This window comes from Chenopodium quinoa, unplaced genomic scaffold (genome assembly GCF_001683475.1).
Source record: "Chenopodium quinoa cultivar QQ74 unplaced genomic scaffold, ASM168347v1, whole genome shotgun sequence".
NCBI classification, from domain to species: Eukaryota; Viridiplantae; Streptophyta; class Magnoliopsida; order Caryophyllales; family Amaranthaceae; genus Chenopodium; species Chenopodium quinoa.
Window position 1 is genome coordinate 1,676,561 of NW_018744745.1, and position 24,955 is coordinate 1,701,515.

The following is a 24,955-nucleotide window of genomic DNA, read 5'->3' on the forward strand; positions in this document are numbered from 1 at the left end:
CTTTCGTTTCATTCGATTATGATTCGACGTGAAAGACACTCATCACTGGGTTTGGTTTTGGGTAGACACAAATGGGTGTCTTCAAAGACTAAAACCATTTCTAATTGCATTAGGTATGATAAATCATATTAGGCCCTCCTCTAGATCATTGGGCCGCATATAAGGCTCAAACCGGGCCCAGTTTAGTAAATTGGCCATAACTTCCTCAATATTCATCAGAATTGGGCTTATAATATATCGTTTGAAAGCTCTTGTCATGCCCCATCTAACTACACTACTATTGGACCCATATCATGGACGAACCAAACTGGATTGACTGTTTTCTTAAAATAAGTTTTTAAAAACAAAGAGAAGAGAAAAGAAATTAAAACTATCCGCAACACTAAATTTTCCACACTTTTGCTTCATTCGATTATGGTTTGACGCAAAAGGTACTCATCACCGGGTTTGGTTTTTGGGGAGACAAAAATGGTTGTCTATAGAAGCCCCCACTTTGACTAAGTTTGGAGAAACGCAAGTTTCGAAAACAAAAGTCAAAGTATCGATAGGGACGGAGAATGATTCAGAACGTTCTGCGATCCTAAACCACTCTTGTAACGCCGATACCTGCAAAACTAGCGTTAGTTAAACAGATAAAAGAGTTAATAAACGCGTATCTTGCATCGTCGAGCACACGTCTCTGAAAGTAACTGATTTGCTGCATCCTTATTGTTTTGATTACCTCCTACAAGCTAGAGAATGCCATCCCGCTTGAAAACTGCTACGCCCGTAACTGCTTCCAATATAAAATTACTTCGCCTGAAACGATCCTCCTCCGCTTTGATAATATTCCACGTCTATGGGAACACTATCGAAGATTGCTTCTCTTGAAACAATCCTCAGTTGTTTGTGACAACTCTCCACAATCTAGGGAACGCCACCTTGCTGTTTCGATGTTCACTCGTCTCTGAACAAAGAGCTTCCTTTTGATATGTTCACGCGCCTCTGAACAAAGAGCTTCCTTTCTTTTTTTTGGATGTGTTCACGCGCCTCTGAACAAAGAGCTTCTTTTTTATATGATCTTCTAAATGATGTGTCCACGCGTCTCTAAACGAAGAGTTTGATAATAGGATGCCCACGCGTCTCTGAGCAAAAGAGCTTGTAGGAAATGTCCACGCGTCTCTGGTCAATAGAGCTTGAATAAAATGTCCACGCGTCTCTGAACAAAAGAGCTTGAATAATATGCCCACGCGTCTCTGGAGCAAAGATCTTTGAATGATATGCCCACACGTCTCTGGAGCAAAAGAGCTTCGATGGAGATGTTCACGCGTCTCTGAACAAAGAGCTTCGGTACTTGAACGTTTGTTGCGATAATATTCTGAAGAAAAATTTCCGAAGACCAACGTTTGTCGATCTCTAAAGCTCGCCTGAACTTTGCTTCCGCTAAAACCAGTATGTCGGTGTTTCCGTGATTAGGCGCTTTAAGCTAAGTGAGACGATCTTTCATCAGGTCGATCACTTATTGCAATTGTAATCAAATTGACTACTTAATCATGTCAAATTGCTTATAGGGGCTAACTAGCGTACCAAGGAGCCCGAAATTGATGTATGAGGTCGAAATCACCTTTCTGAGAGGCTTCGAGCTCTGTCGTTGCTGAAATATCTCTGGCGCCAAGAATTGACTCTGTCACCGAACACTGTGATAGGGTCTTCCCTATTCTGCTGCACCTGTATTTATTTTTTACTATAGAACTTTGCCAATCTCTTTAATCATATTAGGGTTGACCTAAGGCTTTAAATTATCTTAGGGTTGACCTAAGGTTTTAATGTTGCTTGACTCATCGACTTGACACGACTCAAGGTATAAACTTGACTCGATGTGATTGACTGACTCGAGGTTGACTCGACTCAAAGTGAAATGACACGTGTGACTCATGACCCGTGTATGCATTGTAATGTGATTGTGCGACTTTAAAAATGAAAAAAAGCAAAAATGCAAAAATTTTCCGTCATTTTTGTGGAGGGTACCGACTTTCTCCCGAAAAAGAAAGACGCGAAAAAGAATCGAAAGTTTAGTTTTGAAGATGCATGTTGAATGAGATTAGGTTGTGCAAGATTAATTCATCCTAGGCTATCTCAATTGTTGACTCCATGATGAAAGTATTTGGGTAACTTAGGCACGGAGGCTAAGTACTTCATACTTCGTGATGCAATGACAATTATGATTGATGAGTGATGAGCGATGTGACAAGGCATGCTTCAATGTTGTGTTTTCATGACAAAGGGTTCCTAAGGGAAGTATATTTGGTCATGTATCTGTGATGTGTGTGAAAGTGACACTAAAGTTAGGCCACAAGGGCTAAGTGTGAGGAAAGATATTATTTGAAAAAAGAGTCAAATGATAGTGACTCTTAGGCTAGGGTAAGCTAATAATGTAAGGATCAAGCCCCCAAGTCTAGCTCTAAGTGAAAAGGGATGAGCATAGGAAATCCCTTGATATGATCATGGTGCAAGTGTGTGAATGTGAATATGAATGCATGTTTATTACGGCCGCACCTCGATGTGAGGTTGCCTACGTATCCGTTAGGAATCAGGCCGAACGTAGCTCTAGCCGAACCTTGCACAAGTGTGTATACCTCAAAAAGGTCTTTTTAAGGGTTATAACGTGGTTAGGCTAAAGGTTTGAAGAAGAAGGGGATAAAGGCTCAAGACCCTAGATAAGCCCCCAAGGTGTGCAACCTCGTTTTTGAATCTTTATATTTTTATGCTTGAGTTTCTACTCTTTTTTAGCTCTCTTTTATCTTTTTCTTTAGCATCTATTTTATTTTTATAAACGTGGGCAATCCCGATCATGCGGTCTATCACTCACTTGGCATTCATGTTTCTCAGGCACGGTACCGAGCACTCGATAAGAGACGCAATCTGAGACGTGTTCTTATCAAAGATATTTTCATATCAAAGACATTGGAAACCTTTTGCACACTTTTTATTATATATTTTTTGCTTATTTTTGCTATTTTAATCTCTTGAATTTGCTCAAGCTTTCTTTAGAATTGCAAAAGTTTCACACCATCCTATCCCAAGGTTAGGTAGATGTAGGTTGAAAAAAGAAAGGTCTATCGTTAGACGAGGCTCAAAGTGGTTTATGAAGAAAGGATTGAATATTTGAAAGGTGAAAGGAGATATTATGTGGCTACAAGGGGTGCCTCAAATCATTGATATACCTTGTGCTTAATTCGACATGAACTTTTTTTTTTTAATGCAATGCAATGTGATGATCATATATAAGGAAATAAATGCTCATTTTATTAAAAAAGGGAAAAGAATCGACAAAATTCATCTAAGGGAAAAGAAAAAGTGCCTATGCTAGACTTATTGGGGAAAGGGTAAATAAAAAAGAAATAGAAAAAAGAGGTCACGAAATCTTGTCGTTGAAGCTCGCCTCTTGTCTTGTGTTGTTTGCTTTATCATCACTCGTTTTTCTTGTAAACTGGACGCATGGGAAGCTTGTTATTATCAATCAAATGTTGGATAGATTCCTTTAGCTTCCAACAGCTCTCGGTAGCATGACCCCTACCTTGATGGTACCTGCAGTGTTCGTCTGGATTCCAACTAAGCGATCTCTTCTCGAGTGGGGGATCTTGAATAGGTCCAATGGAAGTAATGAGTCCTTTGGCATGGAGTCGATCGAAAGCATTATTGTAGCTAATTCCAATAGGGGTGAAATCCTTTCTTAGTCGATTACCCATGGCTAGGATCTCACTAAGGTCGAAAGTACCAACACTATTACTAGAGTAGGTGTTTCCGGAAGAAGAAGGATAGTCGTTCTTCTTCCCTTTACATCCACTGTTACTATTGTTACTAATCTTGACCTTCTTGTCGCGCGGAGGAACATGAAGGAGATTTAAATCAATGGAGTCTTGAACACGATCCTTGAGGGCGAGACACTTTTCAGTAGTGTGACCGCGACCTTTATGGTATCGACAATAGGAATTCGGATCCCAATTGGGAAAACGTTTTTCAGGTGGAGGATCTTGACCTTGATCGTGAAGACAGTCAAAAGCTTCATTGTAAGTCATTCCTATTGGTGTGTATTCTTCAATGGTCCGTTTTTCCTGTGGCTTAGGAGCATTGAGTTCTTCATTAATCCCTTGGCGAGAATTTTGTTCGATGACCATTACCCGATTTGCTTGTCCTTCTACCACATTCAAGAGCATGGCAATGACATGTTGCAGTTTTCGAACGTCCTCTTTTAGACTTGATGAGTCTTCCTCGGTATTATCTAAGAAAAGATTTTCACCCTCCTCAATTATGGCCACTTCATCAAGAGAGGTCATATAAGCTGTCTCGATCATGGGCTCTCCTACAGGTGTGATAAGAAGTGATGGATCGAAGGATGCTTGGTCATCTTCGATGGCTAGAATCTCGGAAGTTTCATTGTTATCGATCAGATCTTGAATAGCTTCTTTGAGTTTCTGACACTCCTCAGTGTCGTGACCCTTTCCTTGATGATACTTGAAGTGCTTATTAGGATCCCACTTGGGTGGCCTGGCTTCTGGAACTGGATCTTTGATGGGCCCTATGGGCATGACTAGTCCTTTGTGATGTAGTTTCTCGAAAACCGTTTCATAACTCATACCAAGTGGAGTGAACACTCTTTTGATCTTTGGATTTGTGGTTTAGAGGCGTTCGTGGCATGTACCTCATTAATGGGAGAGGAAGAAGAAGGATGGTCGCTTTTCTTTCCTTTCGCACCATTGTAGGCGTCGATCGAAGTGCGCCTACGTTAGAGCATGTGTGAATAGGCTTGGCACACATAGGAAGTGGAAATTGACGTACGCGATTAGGGACAAATAAAGTAGGGAGCCGCCAAAAGGTTTTTAAGGAACTTGTAAACCGTTCACGGATCATAAAAGACAACCACGATAAAGGGACAACGATAGGCAACAACGATTGACCCGTGAAGGTTACACCCCATTCATAATCCATGAGATTACTAACTCCATATGGTTCGGAACCACGAAAGGAGGATCGGGGATGATGGTAGAAAGTGAGTCATGGAGTCACATTCGCCCGTATTGGCCTCTACTCGATTCTTATAGTGAAAAGTGATTCCTGCGATCTCAAAGGCATGCAAATAAAAATTCAATTTGCTCCAAACTATTATTATGCTAAATTGGTTGAATATTAATGCAACATATTATTCTAAAATATTTGTGACCACTTGATTAAACAATAAGATTAAAAAGGAACCTAAACCGGTCGTCCAAATTATCTTATTAGGCGTGATTTTCAATTACATATTCCCTTTAAACATGCAATATGGTGATAATAAAAATAATAGAACAAACATTAATATTGAAAGCAATTTAACTATAATACCGTTAGTCAAATTAAATATAAAATAACCTAATCATGATTCTAGCAACAAGAATAAAAATAAGAGTAATTAAATGATTAACTACTCACTTTCTGCATTTCCTTGAATTGCTACATCATGAATAAACTATTAGTAACTTCAATAAAAATATAAATCAAATGAAAATTAAATTAAATAAATGTATATTTGATTTGGTCCAAACCCTCAGTTAATTATACCTTTCACGCCTTGGTTTAAGTATAGAACTTTGGGTATTGTATGGACTCCTTGGAGTGCTTAAAGGAAGAAATAGTGAAAGAATGGGGAGGCTAGTGTTTAGGCTAAAGAGGGAGAAGAGAATTATTTTATGATCAAGATTGTTGATGTTTTAAAAAAGGGGAGATATGACCTCTATTTATAGAGAAAAAAGAAGGGTCGAAAAATTAAGATAAGATCCGAATTAAATCAGAATAAAACTCAATAGACAGCAGTTTTTGCAGTTTTTATTTTTATCATATCTTTTGATCCAAAAATAAGAATAAGATGAATAAGATATCGTTGGAAAGCTCTTGAAGTCTACTTTCTAACCCACTTAGAATAAGATTAAAATATTTTATATAATAAAATATATGGCCGAAATAGTGGGATGGTGTCAGTTTTGGATAGAGTTTTTTATTTAATTCATATCTTTTTCGTTATAACTCGAAATTGATATTATAATATATCATTGGAAAGATAATTTCAAGGGATATCCAACCATATAAAATTTGGATAAAAACTATGAGGCACGAAAATAATATCTGTCTATCTTTAAATGTCTTTCAATTCGGATGAAAATAGGACTTTCAAAATGAAAAGTTTTATTCAATTTCAAACTCTTTAATCTTATCTTTTAAAAAAGGATAATGAAGATCTTTTAGAAACTTATATAAGTTTCTAATTAATCCTAATTGATTTAGAAATGGGATTAAATAATTTGGACCCTCCACATGACTATTGGGTCGTAGGTAAGGTGGGCTTAGGTTCGGTTTGGGCTCAATTTAATATTTTGGCCATAACTTATTCGTTATAACTCGGATTTGGGCTTATAATATATCACTGGAAAGCTCTTTTAAAGCCCCATCCAACTATTCAATCAATGAACCCAGATAATGGACCAAAATAAACTGGATTAAACGTTTTATAAAAAGGACACGAAATGAATAATTTTAAAGGACACGAAATGAATTATTTTGGGTTTAAAGGCACGAAAAGAGGAAAATAAGTTATGTTTTGAGGAAATGGGCTAGAAATTGGGTTGTTTTATGAAATGGAAATATGGATTTAAGCACTCCAAAAATTAAATACTCAACCCGACCAATAATGGCGATGAAAGGTTGTTCATCATCGAGTTTGGTTTTGGGGAGACATTTTTAGGTGTCTACAACCATTATCTTTTAGAAGGTCATTTTCAATGTCAATGCCTATATTATAGATAGCCTTGAAAGTATTTAAATTGTGTTGGTACTTTAAGTGCTTTGAATACTTCCCTTGGAGATTCTTGATAAACATCCTCACAGATTCTTTTTCGGTAGGAGCCTTGACCATATTAGCGGAAGTTTCCCTCCATTTTTTGAATAAAGAAGTGAACCCTTCGTTTTCTTTTTGTTTTAACATCTCAAGTTGTCTGTGGTCTGTTTTGTCTTGGATGTTGCACTTATATCTATCTATGAAAGCGTTTGTTATTGACTCCCAAGAAGAGGTTTTTTCTTTCTCGAGAGAAAAGAACCATTGTTGACAAATGGTTTCAAGAGATAGTGGGAACAGAGAGGGGAAAACCTTATTATCGATATCCTTAATGCTCATTATAGTTTCAAAAGCTCTTAGATGGAAATAAGGGTTATCTGTTGCCTTGAATTTAGGGATGTCAGTGGCGTTGAACTTATGTGGAAGAAGTTCCTTGTCCAGCGAGACCCCTTGTGAACTCATGCCCTGAAATTTATAGTCACTAGATAGCTTGCTCAAACTTTCTTGCATGAGGTCCATCTGTTGTTGCATCACGGGATCATTGATCTTGAGTGTGAGTAACTTCAGTGTCTCAGTCACTGTAACCAATTGGTTTCTAAGCTCATTGACTTCTTCTTGACTTGCCATTATCTTTTTAACCTTCCTCTTTTGACGAATCAGTTTATCAAAAAGCGTGACCTGAACAAAGGTTTTGTGCTTAATTAATCGCCCTTCTCTCCTCGACCAAGTACTATGGAAAAGGAATTTAGTGATATTCATTGTTAATTATTTGACTCAAACTTTATTCAACATGCAATGGATGGAGGAAGTGAAGAAAAATGGAATAGAATATGAAGGGAAAATGATGTAGATGGAAGGATATGAAGAATTAGGAATAGAATGTACCCCCAACTCAAATGACGGAAAAGACCGACTCATGCATGAACCTAAGACATGGTCATGGTGTGAAAAGAGTATGTACAAAGTGTGTGCTAAGACTATTGAGTGTAGGTGACATGTTAAGACTCGTGTCATGACCATGTGGCTAGACTATGTGACTAGATTCAAGCAAAGACTAAGTTAAGACCTCACGTATCTGCATTAAACTGGATAGGTTGTGGTATTTTAGTCATACATTTTGATCTGTGACTCTGATTTAGATGAAACCAACTCCAAATTAAAGGTAAAACTCGGGGCTACAGATCCATATGTTGTACGACTCGTAGTTATTTCTAGAACTCCATCTATGACCAAAACAATTTGACGCTTGTGCAGTATACGGGAATAAAAATCCGGGTTGACTTAAAGGAACTATGACTCGATTTTAGGTATATTTATTAGCTCTAATTAATTAATAAAATAAAGTCCTCTAGTCATTAATTAGTTTATTTAGGCTTAATCACAAGTCAAACAAATGGTTAGGAAAAACATAGAGTATGCACAACAAATAATGCACAATTAGTCAAGTAGGCACAATATGATGCAATGAGTTTGCAACCTAACCATGGCTCTAGTTCTCTAAAGTTCGGGATATGGTTTAGTCAATAGAGGGTCCATGGTTAATTGTCCGGATGCACCGCGCAGAAGCCTAACCGTGAAGGGTTGGCGCTAAACCTGGGCACGGGCCGGGTTGGCCCGCGTGCCGCCCGGCACGGCCCGCCGTTCGGCGCAGCCCGGCACGGCACGAAGTTCAACTTCCGTGCCACGGGCCGTGCCACGGACACGGTTGAGAATTCCCAGTTACGGCCCGGCACGAGCACGGGCATGGCCCGCCGTGCTGGCCCGCAGGCACGGCCCGTAGGCACGGCTATAAAACGGCTAGTTTTTTGCCAAAAATTCTATAAATACTCACCTCCATTTCATTCCCAAATCACAAAATCACAATCTCTTCTTCTTATCTCTTATATTCTCTAAATCTCTAATAATCCTTATTTTCTTAAATTCTCTAATTATTCTCTTAAATTCTCTAATTATTTTCCTAATATCGGAAAAAATTAAAAAGTTCGTAATCGTAATTAGTGGAGCGTTGAAGCACGGTTGTAAAATCTAAACTAATCTTAAATTTATTATTGTTTTATTGTTATTATTAGAATAATCTTGTTTAATTATTATTGTTGTTAATTATTATTGTTGTTGTTATAATTGTTGTTATTAATTATTATTATTGTTACAATTGTTGTTATTATTTATTTTTGTTGTTATTGTTATTGTTATAGTTGTTGTTATTAATTATTATTATTGATATTTTTATTGTTAAAATTGTTGTTATTAATTATTATCATTATAGTTAACCACTTTTTATTAAAAAATTAATTGTTAATTATGGCATCGAACAACCCATCATCTAGGTCTAGGGGGAAAGGCCGACTTATCCGTAGTAGTAGTTCTAGGGAACCACCAAATACAACGAGCCCCCAAATTACGAGTCAAACCAATGACCCCATTTACTTCCCCCCGGGCTATGAGCCATATAATACGTCGGGATTTCCAGCACCACCACTAAACCAATTTCCACTACCACCATACCAATTTCCACCTAATTATATCGGTAATCAACAAAACTATTGTTCTAGCCAAGGTAGCCAAGAAAGTACCCGAATTCCCTCCGGTTCTACCCCTTCTACTGCCACTCCCACTAGTCCCACTACTAACCATCACACACATCATGAATGGTTAACCGAAACTGAGATGCTACTTTTGAAAAACCGAAGGAGTGAGGTATGGCGTTATTTTGTCCTAAGTAAAGATGGTGAACAATGGGCAAAATGTAAAACATGTAATAGTGTATTCACGGCAGTTACCAAAAACGGGACGGGACACTTATCTAGACACATGAAAGCTTGTGCAAAACCAGCTAGTGATCCAACCCAGCCCAAAATTTCCCAATTCCATCCATACGGCTTTACATACAACTATGAGAGGGATAGGGATGAACTAGGAAAAATGATAGTACACGCCGAACAACCTTTTCTTTTCTCGGAAAGTGACGCATTCAACACCTACATTAACAAAGCACTACAACCCCAACATAAAAGAATCTCTAGGAAAACCGTTCGTTCCGCCGCAATGAAAAATTTCCTAGAGTACAAAGTCCGGTTACAAGCCGAATTGAGTAACCTTAACTGTAGAGTATCTTTAACAGCCGATTCTTGGGATAGTGGTTATAAATATCACTATTTATGTGTGACTTGCCATTGGGTAGATGATCAATGGATGTTACAAAAAAGAATAATACATTTCAAAATGCTGGAATACCCACACACCGGCATTAACATTGCTCACCATTTAATGCAAGCAATAGACGAATACAACCTTCGAGATAAAATGATGTCTATGACTTTTGATAATGCAACCTCTATGACATACACAGCTAATCTTATCAAACAAAACTTAACCGATGTACTATTAGACGGTGAAGCTCTTCATACTAGATGTGTTTGCCATGTACTTAACTTATGTGTACAGGATGGAGTTCGGGCAATTGGCCCATACTACAGCAAAATCAGAGATGCTATTATGTCTATTAATAACTCTAACATGAGATACCAAGAATGGAAGAGTTTTCTAAAACAACAAAAGATAAGGGTAATAAAAATTAGAACCGATTGCCCAACTAGGTGGAATTCCACCTATGACATGTTAACAAAGGCAATTGAGTACAAGGGCCCGTTAACATTATTTTACAACCAAAAATTTCCACAAAATGCTTTGTATGATGATGATTGGAAAAACTGTGAAAGATATATGCAATTTTTACAGTTATTATATAACATGACGTATTGTTTTTATACTGTTTACAATCCTTGTGCTCAAAACTTTCTTTCTAATGCATGCTTACTCGCCCAACTTTTCGCTGATCATCGCGATCAAAGTGATTATGATCAGTATCTTCCAGCAATGGAAAAAAAGTGGCGTAAATATTATAGTGAGATTCCTTTGATTTATATTTTTGCTTCCATATTAGATCCTAGGCAAAAGTATGAAAACACATTTATGTTAGTTGACATTTACTTTCAATGCATGTTTCTTGACGATGATGTAGAAAACTATAAGACTAATGTGAAGGATCAGTTTTTTTGCTTTATATAGAGTCTATGAAGCCAAATATGGCACCGTTCCTCGCTCAGGGCCTTCCCAACCATCCAAAAACGTAAGTAAGAAGGCCAAACATTTATTTTCACAAGCTACTAACTTGATTTCAAGGTTTTCAGGTGATTCATCAATCAGGAGAACGCAAAGCGACGTCTCGGAGTTGCAGATGTACCTGAGTTACGACTTCACCAAAGGCATGGACGACGATGAGATAAACAGCCTCGACCTCCTTGCATGGTGGAAACAACAAAGCTCGAAGCATCCAACTTTGGCGGCAATGGCACGAGACATTCTTGCTATCCAAGTTTCCTCCGTCGCCTCCGAACGAGCTTTCAGCGCATCCGGAAGGGTTTTAGACGATAGAAGAACAAGTCTAAAACCCGAAACACTAGAAATGTGCGTGTGTTTCAAAGATTGGTTGGATGCGGAAAATCGCTCACAAGACCGTTCTTACGACCACAACGACAACGAAGAAGGAACCTCCGCTTCCGGTTCGGGTTCGGCTAGTTCCCAATCTATGCAACTAGCCGATGACCTTGAAGGCGAAGGCGAAGACGAAGACGAAGACGAAGACGAGCAAGAAGAAGGAGAAGAAGAATAGACAATTATTGTATATTGTACGATTTTAAAAATATCAATTTTATCATTTTCCAATTTTTGTTTAATACCATCATTGTATGATTTTTATCATTGTTATCATTGTACAATTTTCTCAACTCAAGTAATAATAATATAAAGTACGCATTATTCACATCCAAAGTCCAATTTGACTTTTTTCCCCGTTTTGTTACAATTTGTAAATTCATATTAAAAAAAAAATAAAATTATACCAATTACTAATAAATCATAAACATTAAATTTTAAAGTAATAGTATAAAGTAAATATATAAATATAAATATTGAATATACAAATTATAAAACATAAATATTCAACTTATAATTATAAAATTCATAACTTAATAACTTATAACTTATAAGTTATAAACTTATAAGTTACCTTATAAAACTTATTATTATAATTTTATAACTTATATACATTATAAACTTATTAATTTATAATGTTGTCATAAAAAAAAAAAAAAAAAAAAAAAAAAAAAAAAATTGAAAACTGCACCAGCCCGCAGGCCGGCACGTGGCCGGCACGGCACGAGCCCGCCAGGCACGAGGGCCGTGCCGTGCCGTGGGCTGGCCTGTGAAAATGGCCGGCACGGCACGGCACAAAATCCTGGGCCCGCCGGCACGACCGGCACGGCACGAACCAGCCCGTGGCCCGCCAGGCACGGCCCGCGGCGGCCCGGCACGGCACGGTGCCCAGGATTAGTTGGCGCGAGTGGATGGGACACCGCGAGTATTAGAAAAAACTCGCTTCCATGGTTTGGTGAATTCAACATTCTCGGATGTACCCTTTGTTGCACGGAGCGTTCAATCAGGTAGATGGAGCATGAATTCCCAGAGGGTTATGTCCATATGTAGAACACATATGGGTTTTAGAAAAGTGAGAAAAAATTCAAAAAGGAAGTAGGATCGAGCAAACAATACGAAAAACTGGTCGAAATTAGAACGCATATTTCTGGCTCGGTATTGGGGGAGGTTGGCGCCAGCAATCAGAGACTGGCGCCAGTTTTTAACTATAGCGCCTGGCGCCAATACTGGCGTCTGGCGCTAAGGCTAAAAGTGTGGCGCCAAGCTCTGGCCCCTGGCGCTACTTCCCACATGCCTCAGCAACTGTCTGTGTTCGATAAAATTTTCCAGTTTCGCGCGGTGTTATTTCGGTCCTAGTTGTGAAAGATATTTCTCAAATTTCCTACGTGTAAAATCCTATGTTTTTAACTCATTACGGATGGTCTTTCCAATGAGATCTTTTTTATGCATATGACAATAATGTTAATCAAAATTACGCACATGAAATACTTAGAACGTTTCGAGTCTCATCCACTCATTCTAAATCATTGCCGAAACAAATTGAGGAATTAAAATAGAAATCCTCCCCAATAGAGTCGCCTAAAACTGTAGGGAATAATTTCAAGCATTAACCCCTAGCTTGAACCCCACTGTGATCATACACTAAAGTACAGTGGCGTTCAAAAGGGAAGAAGATAGAGCACAAGAGTCGCCAACAAGTTTTATGAACTTGTAAACCGTTCATAGGGTGAAGTTTACACCCCTTAACGATCCAAGAGATCGTCAACTCCATAAGGTCTAGAACCAAATAAGGGTTCGGGGATGAAGGTACAAATCCAACCTAAAAGAGATTGAACCTGCCCTAATAATAGGCCTCTACTTTATTCTGATCGTATTCATGTGCGCCTTCTGACTAACATGCAATCAATAGGATTACCCCTAAACCTGTTTATCTATGTTGGTTGCATTTGATGCACAAATAAATCTATTATTGGCGATCACTTGAATTATAATCAAATTAACCCTAAACAAGATTATTAATTATCTTATTAAGCGTGATTGCAAGTATTAATTCCCTTTAAACATGCATAAAAGGCGTGATCAAGCAATAAAAATAAATATATCAAGCAACATAATAATCATAATAATAATCATGAATAATAATTATAATAATCATAATTATCATAATCATAATAATAATAATAATAATAATAATAATAATAATAATAATAATAATAATAATAATAATAATAATAATAATAATAATAATAATAATATCATCATCATAGATAAAATAATCATCATCAAAATAATAATAATAATAATAATAATAATAATAATAATAATAATAATAATATTCATAATCATCATAAATTATAATCATTATAATCATAATCATGTTCATGTTAATATTAAAGCATAATAATAATAGCAAGATCCTAGGCATGATACTAACAAGATTAATAACAAACCCTAGCATGTCATTAAGCAATAAAAATCAAATCTTTAACCCTAACATGATACTCACAATCATAAATATTAGGAAGAACATAGGAAGCATCGCAGGAATCATAATAAGCATATTTGATATTATAACTTTTTCCCTAAACATGATACTAGGAATATCATAATAAGAATATAAACATGATTTCTACATAATAATATCAATCAAAACCATTAAAGTACTTACTTTGATGCCTCGTACCTCTTTCTAATAACAAAATACACACGTTAGTAACTTCAAGGAAATTAATAATCAAACAATTAAATTAAATAATTGAAATAGAGATTTAGGACCAAACCCTCAGATTTTAAACCTTTCACGTCTAGGGCGAAGGCAACTTCGAATATGGCTAGGTGTAGCTAGTTCTAATGTATGAGGAATTGTGTTTGAGAGAAATCTAGTTAAGAAGAGAGAGAGAGAGAGAGAGTAATCAAGAGAATCTTGATGAGAGTAAGTGAATTGAAATAAGAATTGATGAAATCTGGTTATCAAAAACGGAGTTTTAATACGTTATTTATAGAGAAAATCAACCAAAAATATAAAATTAACAAAACAGAGTCTGGCACACGCAAAACGAGATTGGCGCCAGCCATTGGCCATTGGCGCCAAGCGCCAATGTCAGCGCCAGGCGCCAATGCCTGGCGTGTGACGCCAATCCTGTTTTTGACGCGTTTTCCAAAATCAGATAAATTTTGTCGTACAGGAGGATAAAATCGTATCTTTTCCTCAAAAATGTTCTTTGATTTTAATTAAAACTTTGAAAAGTCAACAAAAGTCAATTTATCAATGCTAATTGAATTAGGAATGAAAAGAACCTTCTAGAAGAATCTAGAAGACTAAAACCATTTCTAATTGCATTAGGAATGATAAATCATATTAGGCCCTCCTCTAGATCATTGGGCCGCATATAAGGCTTAAACCAGGCCCAGTTTAGTAAATTGGCCATAACATCCAATATTCATCGGAATTGGGCTTATAATATATTGTTGGAAAGCTCTTGTCAAGCCCCATCCAACTACAATACTATTGGACCCATATCATGGACCAACCAAACTGGATTGGCTGTTTTCTTAAAATAAGTTTTTAAAAACAGAGAGAAGAGAAAAGAAATTAAAACTATCCGCAACACTAAATTTTCCACACTTTCGCTTCATTCGATTATGGTTTGACGCGAAAGGTACTCATCACCGGGTTTGGTTTTTGGGGAGACACAAATGGGTGTCTACAGTATGTTATCAATCGTATTATAACTCTTGTTGTTATATTAATTTAAAGTGCTTACGTAGTTGATGATTTGACTTCCAGTCCGTACCTTTGTATTAATTGGGTTTGCTTCCCCCAGCTATTATTGTTTTATTGAACCAATGGAGTGAATAAATTTCCTCTACCAAAGAATTGTACTTTTACATTTACCACAAGGGTGATATCACATTTACATTTTTGTTTGCATTTATCCAAACACATATCATAGCATCTAGCCAAATTTTTTTCCTTTCATTTCCTACGTATTTCACCATGGAAAACCAAAACAAAAACCCAAAAAACAATCACGGTTCATCATCTTCTTCCAAACCAAGACCTAAGAGACCCATGACCCGTCGATACACTTACGCTGAAAAGGGAAAGGCGAAAGTGGAAGACTTTGACGTATGCAAGGAACTTGAAAAACTGGGGAAATGGATGTGAAGAATACCATCGGCACAATTGTTCTCGAGAACCGATCAAAGAGTCTGATTCGGCCATATCAACTTGCCGTTTATAGTGGTAAAGGATCGGGTGCTATATGTGGTTTAAGATTTCATCCCGATTACCCTTACTTGTCACCACTACAACTAGGGCCACCTAGAGAGTTCAAGAAGGATGCATACTGTTTCTTATTTTACTTACTAGATGTGTACAATGTTGCTTTTATTTTATATGTGGTGAAATTGAAAAAAAATCCTTCCAAAATACATGCAAGAAAAACGTGCATATAAATGGATAGGTAAGTTCTTTGCCTTGTTTAAGCCAATATGAGGTTGGTTGGAAGATGTTCTTGAACATGTTGAGAACGATGTGCCGGAGTCGGGTAAGTGGGGTATGATAATTTTAGGTTGCAAATTCTCCAGAGAAAATGGAGTGGGTGTTCATGTTGCTGATAAGGTAAGCATCACTTATGAATGGGTGAACTTCTCCCACGACAATTTGAGGTACGAGCTTGCTTGAAAAAGACGAAGAGAACTTCCTCACGTTCAAAAACATGATGATGGAGGCTAACGGGATAGATGTCATGGAAAACATGGATATTCTACTCACTAATCCATACATGACCGATCTACACCCTCAAGATTATAAGAACCAGATGGATGTGGCGGTCAAGAAGCTTGCAGACCGGCTGTTTTGGGATATGGATTTAAGTTCAGATTCGGACTACACCACCACAGACGTTGACACGGATGGAAGTGAAGAGATCTGAAGCCGTAGTGTTGTGTGTTATTATTAACCCTAATTTAAGTACTCTAAACCATCCACCATAAAGATGGTATAGACTATAAAGAAAAAAAAACGTACTACCTTCTAGTGTGATGGTATCACTAGTCTTTCTACAGGTTCTTTTGGTTTTTTGGCTAACTTTTTAAGTATTTTCCTTGTAGTTCTCGTTGTTATGGTTAAGCCTTAGTGGTAGTAGGTAGTAATATGTTGTTATGGTTAAGACTTAGTAATAGTAGCTACTAATATTTGTTGTTTGAAATTAATTCGTTACATGCTAATTTTATGGCATGTTTTATGGATCCAATCAACAATATGCACACGTAATATAATTTAATAAACTCACGTAAAACTTATCAAAATCTAAGTAACAATCTAAAATGATGACACAGGCCAACAGGTTAGATGTCATGCAAAACATAGATATTTTACTCACCAATCCAAACATCACCGATCTCCACCCTCAGAATTACAAGAACCAGATGGATTTGGCGCTTAAGAACATTGTGGACCGGCTCTTATGGGATATGGATTTAAGTTCTAAATCGGAGTACACCACCACGGATCCTCACACGGATGGAGGTGAGGAGATATGACGGTGTTGTATTGAAGCCCTAGTTATAACCACTAATACCATTACTTAAAGGATGGTTGTACCATCCTAATTCGTATTGGTATAAGAAAATTCAAATTGATACCATTACATGTTTAAACAGGTACTGTCTATAGGCATTATGGTATCAGTAGTCTTGCTATGGATTGTGTGGTCATTTGGTTAACTTGTTGTCTTAAGTAAGTGAACTACCTGTCTTAAATACTTTATTGGTGTTAAGAGTAGGTTTGGTAGTTCTTAAATACTTTATTGGTGTTAAGAGTAGGTTCGGTAGTTGGTTGTTTATGTAGTTGTAGTCGTGTGTAGTAATAAGTAACTTGTTTGTTGACAACGTTAACTATGTATGAACTCCCGTTTAAGTGGTTATTTATGAAATTGTTTTATTAATAGTAATCGTAATTTGCGAATAATAACAATCTATCTAAAGACGATAAACATAACATCCGGCTTTATTAATATGCACCTAATTACAACCAACTACATAGTGCATGTAAATTTGCCCAAAAAAAATCACCAATTTAATAGTATATTGTCCTGTTGACAATTGGTATTAGTCAATTCGAAATGAATACCAACGGTCTTATGGCCAGTGTGTCTATTGAAACCGTGTAAAATACAAATAAATATGTAAATTACAACATTGGTATCTTTAACTTACAGACAGTCATTACACCTTACACCTAAATTTGTACTTTCAAATTCCCTTCATTTACTAGCTTTTACTCATCCCAGTTAGTTCTACTACTCTGCTTCCCTTTATTTATAAAATCCTTTGCTTCCCTTTTATCTAGTACTTGTACTACCAAGTTCTACTTTCCTTTCCTTTTTTCATAAACCCTAAAACTTCAAATAAACACTATAATAATAACCAACCATGGAAAATAAGAAAAACTTTGAAGGGGAATCTTCACATGGATTGCAAACAAGATCGATTTCTCGACGTTATACATACGCCGAAAAGGGAAAGGCAAAGATGGACGACTTTGATCTTTTTGAAGAATTGGATGAACCCGGTGAACGAGATGTTAAGGACACCATTGGCTCCTTAGCTCTCGAAATGAGATCAAAGAGTTTAATCATCCCATTTCAGCAAGCCCTTCTAAGTGGTAAGCGTTTGAGAGCCATTCACGGGATACGTTGGCATCCAACGTACCCGTATTTGACACTTCTTGAACTTGGGCCACCAAATGCGTTCAAAAAGGAGGCTTACTGCTTATTGTTTTACCTGCTAGATGTGTACAAGATGGCTTTCATCTTTGACATGGTGAAGTTGAAGGAAACACTTGTTAAATGCATGATATACAAGCGTCGGTACATATGGCTTAAAAATTTCTTCTGCATGTTTAAGTCATTAAAGGCTTGGTGGCAGGATGTAGATGGCCATCTTGAGACCATTGTCCCACAGTCAGGCCAATGGGGTATTCTCACTTTGGGCCGAAACTTCTCCGAAGAGAGTGGAATAGGGGTTCAAGTTGCCGACAAGGTGAACATCACATACGAATGGGTGAATTTCTCTCCATACAATGTGAGACATGATTTCGAGTGGCAGCTAGATGACGACAAATACCTCGAGTTCAAGGACATGATGATGGAGGCTAACGATGTTGATGTTATGACCAACATGGATATCCTCCTTACGAACCCGTACTTAATATCTCTACACCCCGAACAGTACAGGATTCGTTTGGATGATGCGGTGGCTAAATACCAACAGCGGCCATTCGGATACGGATTCAACAACCTCAGACACCAGCTTCTGCACAACCAGCGATACGGATGGTAGTGAAGATATATAACATGGTACCGTCATCTTCCCATGGTCCATTATGATAGTATCAATCGCAATTAATTTAGTATTGTAGCTGAGTGATATGTCGTATTTAATTTTTTAAAAAAAAATATCAGTTTATTCATGATTGTAATGATGCTAATCTTGTTCTTCTTTGTATGCTTTATTTCTGGATGTTTTAAACAATCTCATTTTCCATTCCTAATGATTCATTACATACCTCCAATACTACAACACATAAATCCAATACTACAATACATAACATAACTCCAATACTACAACACATAAATCCAATACTACACTACATAACATAACTCTAATACTACAACACATAAATCCAATACTACACTACATATCACTACTTCCATTAACAAGTAAAATAGTATCAACTGACACAATTTTAGTACCAACAAAGTCTAGCATTGGAAGCGTATCAAGATTCCAACCTCGTGCTTGTTATGCTGAATGGACACCGCCTGCCTTATAGTGACATGTTTGTACTCTTTAACACCGTCAATTCTCGATACCATGATTTTGTGTTAATGTCATACTGGTGGGAAATAAACATTTTGTTCCGAATCAAACTTTCCCACGAACTGCCAAGCGATGCCTTTATTTCTCCCCCCGAACTGTACGTGCTTAGGGCTTCCCGGCTACCGTTGTTGTCAAATACATCAATAGCCTCGTTAACCACTATAAACACAAGATTATACTTACTTGCTATTTCTTTAATTTTCCGTGCTACAGCCTGTAACATTCGTTTACGCTCCATAAAGCCATAATATGTGTTGTCGTGCTCATGCCTAAACAAATACGCTATTGAATAAAGAACAACAACCTTTGTGTTCCTACATCCTTCATGGGAGTTAATCACCATCAACTCCACTTGGTTAAGAACTAGAAATATCTGGTCAACATTATCAATTTTTTTAACGTGTACTAAGCTAAGTAGGTTTTCATCAATATTTTGGGAAGGACACAAATGCACACTAAGACTGTGTAGTCGTTGAGCCGGGAAAACCGGACATGCTTGTATGTATATCGATGATCCATAGAGACCACCATCCCCCGGATACAAAAGACACATCAACAGCATCTGCAAACAAATCTGAGTTTTGCCCACCCCGGATTCACCAAAAATTTCAGTGACTTCACCGGTACAAATTCCCCCTTCAAGCATAAAGTCTACTCTTTCACATTTGGTTCGACATTTTTGTTTCATTTTTTCAAAGATATAATCTTCTTTCAATGGAATAAGGTCCAATTTTATTTCATTGGCAATGAGTCCGTCAGTGTAAAAGCCCATTCAGTACGGTCTCATTTATTCCATTATTAGTCTTATTGATATATTGGTGGAACCCATAATGTCCCATCGTAACTGATATTGGGAGAACCCAAATCGACTGCTGGTACCATTGTACGTCTTAATGGTTTGCATTCAGGATATCATTCCCATTGGTAATGGTATCAAAATAAGATACCATATGATTCATTGGTATAAATGATAGCACAATGATACCATTCTGACACATATTGATACGTTAATATTCTACACAACACACAACTTTATATAACCAATTATATAGTACATCCAGCTATGTTTATTGTAAAAATTAATTAATAATTGAATGATTTAAATCCTGTTGCAAATGATGTACGGACATGTTAGTAGGGAACCCGCTGTTCAATACATGGCCGTGAAGGGGGAAATGTTGTTGCCCATGGTACGCATTGTTGGTGAAGTACCTAACTGCATCAGCGTACTCATTCATGTGAATTCCACCTACTAACATCCTTCCATTGAACGCTGACGGACCACTCCCATTACTTGCAACTGTATATTGGCCCTGTGAAAAAACACCCTACTATAAGGCTTGCAACTGTATTCAGAATACGAATACAGTAAACAATTAGTAGAAAGAATTACCTGCTGGTGATATACTTGATGTGGAAAATATTGACCACCAAACATATTAGGAGGAAATGGTACCTGCACCACAACCACAATCGCAGCAATAAGATAAGCAACCATACACTACTATAATCAGTACGCCCTAACCACACCAAAAATAGTACACTTACCTCGCTTTGCAAGCTCAATGTATGAACAGTCCCATTATCCACATCGGTCTCTTTTCCCATTACCCGTTTCTTCTTGCCTCCTCCTGTCTTGGCCTGCTTATTCGAACCCCCTTTTTCTATCGGTGACACAAACCGAGAGACTTTTGGTGTGCCTTTTCTATTATTCCCCCCTCCCCCCCCCCCCCGAGGTTCAGGATCTTTCACATTAGAATTCGGTGAATCATCTGGTTGAGTGCTGCCTTTGTTAACTGAGCAACTCGGAGTTTTTACAGTAGGAGGAACAGCCTATTGCACCATCTCAACAATTTCACCACTAGGCCTTTCATCACCGCCAGAACCTTGTCCTGAACCTTCAGCCAGCACTTTTAGTTCATCAAGCTTTATGTTCATAGACTGAATCATATCCATCAACAACTCAACAACTTCTTCAGATGTTGAACCTCGCATAATAATAGGTTCAACAACAAGCATCAAATTATCGTATCTCATCATATCTTCCGTTTTGGACGCATCATGGTAAGCAACTTTGGTAAGGGTATGTTTCCTAGTAATATCCTTTCTCCACCTATCTAGAATATACATGGGAGGGACCTCAGTAACACCATTCATGTCTAATACCTTAATGATGTGTCTACATACAATCCCATGACATTCAAATTGCTGACAATCACAATATGCCTCTTTTTTCTCCTTGTTGTACAACACTGTATACTCCTTCAACCTATTTTGGCCCAATTTTAGTAGGGGGACTTCTCTCCTCCTTTTCTTGCAATATATCCAAACAGGATTTGAAAAAATATTCTCTTCCTTAGTAGGTGACACCATCTTCTTTGGCCCAACATGGGTCACATACGCCACTCGGTTGCACTGATTTTGAACCTCCACAAACTTTGCATCAATATACACTTTTTGAAATTTACGTTCCAACCTGAATTCCGACAGCAAAGGCCTTACATATCGGGTTGATGCTGTTGATGCTTTCAACCCTTTGAGTTGTTTGCATTCCTGCCCAAAACACATCCTTCACAAACGCGGGAATCCACATCTCCCTTTCCTCAAACAGGCCTACAACAACAAATATTTGTATTTCAGAAAACTTAGAACAATGCAACATAACACTGAGTAAAATACAATACCTTACAGAACAGTTTGGTACCATCAAATTTAAATTAAGTACCAACTAATCCCAACATGGTTCAGTACTTTCTCTTTTGCATCATTTAAGAAGTACCATCCAACTCCATGATGGTACCATCAAATGCCATGATGGTACCATCCAATGCCATGGATGGTACTCCAATGCCAACATACAACATTGCCAGGAAGCATAATACATAAACCAGTACATCAGGCATTAGGCAGAATAGAGGTAGGAGAGAACATAACCAACAAAAATTAACCAATATAAGAAATAACAGCAAGCATGGACTATGAACATCAGTTATTAAAGTACCAAAACACTGACCTTCAAGCCTTTCATAACAATCATATTGTTCGAGCTTGAACTTTTTTATAACTTCCCACCAAGAATCAACAAACTCCTCCAGGGTAATGCTGTTGTAGATCACATTCTGCAACTCTTCTTTCACATCCGGATAGTTAGACAAACCACCAAGTTTCTGCCCAAACTTCTTCATGATATGCCACATACACCACCGATGGCGTGTTTGAGGCATGGGGAAAACAGCTCTAATCGCCTTCCTCATCGCTGCACACTGATCTGTCATGATCGCTGTCGGGGCCTTACCTCTCATGCAAGACATCCAAGTCTTGAATAACCACTCAAAGGTCTTCGCATTCTCATGAGAAACCAACGCACATCCAAGAAGAATAGTCTGACCATGGTGATTAACCCCAACAAAATTCGAAAATGGAAGTTTATACTCATTTGTTAGGTACGTCGAATCAAAACATACGACATCCCTAAAATAGTTTAATGCCTCCCTACTTCGAGCATCAACCCACATTATGTCTTTCAACCTCCCCTTTTCATCAACACGGTTCATGTGAAAAAAAATTTGATAATCGGCACTCATCCTATCAAAATAGTCCAACATAGCCGACGCATCACCATTTTTAAACTTCAACCTCCTCTTTCTATTCACCAAGTTGTGCATATCTTTTTTAGTGAATCCCATATTCCTAACACCATTTCTTTGGCTAGCCATATTGTTGTAAATCTGCCCAATTGGTGCACCAGAGCCATGATCATTTTCAATCCTATTCTCCAAGTGCTTTGTAATATTCTCCTTCCTATACATAGCTATGTGTTTGGTCAACTCGGGACTCACTAGATGATTATGCTCATTCACAACCTTCTTTACCAACCAACCACCTTCATCATTACCTTGCCCATACATCATAACCGGACAATCACATTTTTTAGTCTTCTTCTTCACCATTGGTTCTTCCTTAACCACAACCCTCTTACCATTAACCTTCCTTCGGTATGCTGTCTTCCCATAGCACTCACACTTCCATACATAAGTGCGATATGAAGTTGACTTCCCAGCATTATTAGAGGATGGCTTCCCACCACCTATACCCACAACACCAAACCCTTCTTGCCTCCCATACCCACGATAATACTTATTCATTTCATCCCAGGTACCAAAAACCATTCCCACTTCTGGTTGAGGTAATACACTACCTGTACCACTGTCTAACTCCCTCTCTAAACCAACATTACAATCTTCATTCAAGTTAATAAAGTCCCTATTGATAATAACATAATGAACACCCTCAGATGGAGGCTCCTTATTCAGGTCAAAAGCCTCCCATCCATCATCGTTCTCAACACTTTTAGGAAATTCATCACAGTCTGAGCTATCTAAACTACTATCTGAGCTATCACAATCATTCTGCTTAATATGGGAACAGAACCAGATCAGAAATTAGGGAGGGAATTACAAGAACTGGGAACAGAACCAGATTAGAAATTAGGGAGGGAATTACAAGAACTGGGAACAGATTCAAATCAGCAATTAGGGAGGAAAATACAAGAACTATATACATCACAAGGGCTCAACACATGAACAGATCCAAACACATTACACCACACGATAAGAATGCATAATAAATAACACATTACGCCACAATTTACACCACGCGATTTCTCCATTTCAATTGTGCCAAAACAGTAAACACAGATATACAGCAATTGCATGCCCAGTTTAACCAATTATTCTTCAATATTTTCAATTTTAAAATTAAATTAACTAAACACAATAACAAATGTGAATTAATACACCTAAAATTCTGAATTACTGAGATCTTACCTTAATTATTTCAATTTCTCTATTCACACAATCACCACCATCATCCCTTTTGTCGACAACCTACTAAGGGAGTGAAGTATAAGAGTGGGTACTTAACTTTGACAAAAGTTGCAGATTGAGTACTCAACTTTCATTTGTTGCAGATAGAGTACTAAACTTTGTAATCAACCTAATTGACTTGTTATAGCCGGTAATCAACAGCTAATAAATGCAAATATGAATATATTTTTTTTCATTCCCTTGAAGCCTGTGAAGCTGAATAATTGTCAGAGTACATATTTAAACCAGGAAAATGAGAAATGTAACTGTATTTCAAAAAATGTAGCCGTTACAAATGAAAGAGCTAAGGCTAAATAATATATAAGAGTACTTCTAAGCCTTAGTTTCTTCACAACTTGGTTTGTGAAATTTTTCCCCAAAAAATAGTGATGCTGCTGGGTGAATCTGCAAGTATTAGGAATAAGGGAAATCAGTCACCATGTCAAGATTAAGTTCAGGTTTTAGCTCAAGCCCAAGTAGGTGTCATTGTGGTTTGCTTGTGTCTAGGACAAGGGCTTGGACAAAGGATAACCCTGGAAGAAGATTTCTTGCATGTCCAGATTATGATGCAGACACTGAAAGAAGAGGGTGCAAGTTCTTCAAGTGGACAGATGTTGAAGCACCAACAGATTGGCAGACTGATGTTATATTGGGTTTGATGGAGGAGAAGGACAGGTTGAAACATGAGATGGTGGGCATGAGGAAGCAGCTTTGTGAAGCTAATGAATATGCAAGGAAGATGAAGGCAGAAAACACATTGATGAAATTCAAAAGGGGTGTTAGATTGAATTTGAGTTGGAAACTGTGGGGCTTTATAGTAGCTGCAGCATTGGGGATTTACTTTTATGTAAGGCATATTTAAAAT

General features: G+C 37.5%; 1 protein-coding gene across 1 annotated transcript; it reads right to left on the reverse strand.

The window, feature by feature from the left end:
• Nucleotides 1–19,172: 19,172 nt before the first annotated feature.
• Nucleotides 19,173–19,997, reverse strand: LOC110703693 (DNA repair protein XRCC3 homolog). The gene has a single exon (XM_021881483.1). The coding sequence runs from the start codon at nt 19,995–19,997 to the stop codon at nt 19,173–19,175; it is 825 nt and encodes a 274-aa protein (XP_021737175.1).
• Between the last annotated feature and the right edge of the window lie 4,958 nt (nt 19,998–24,955).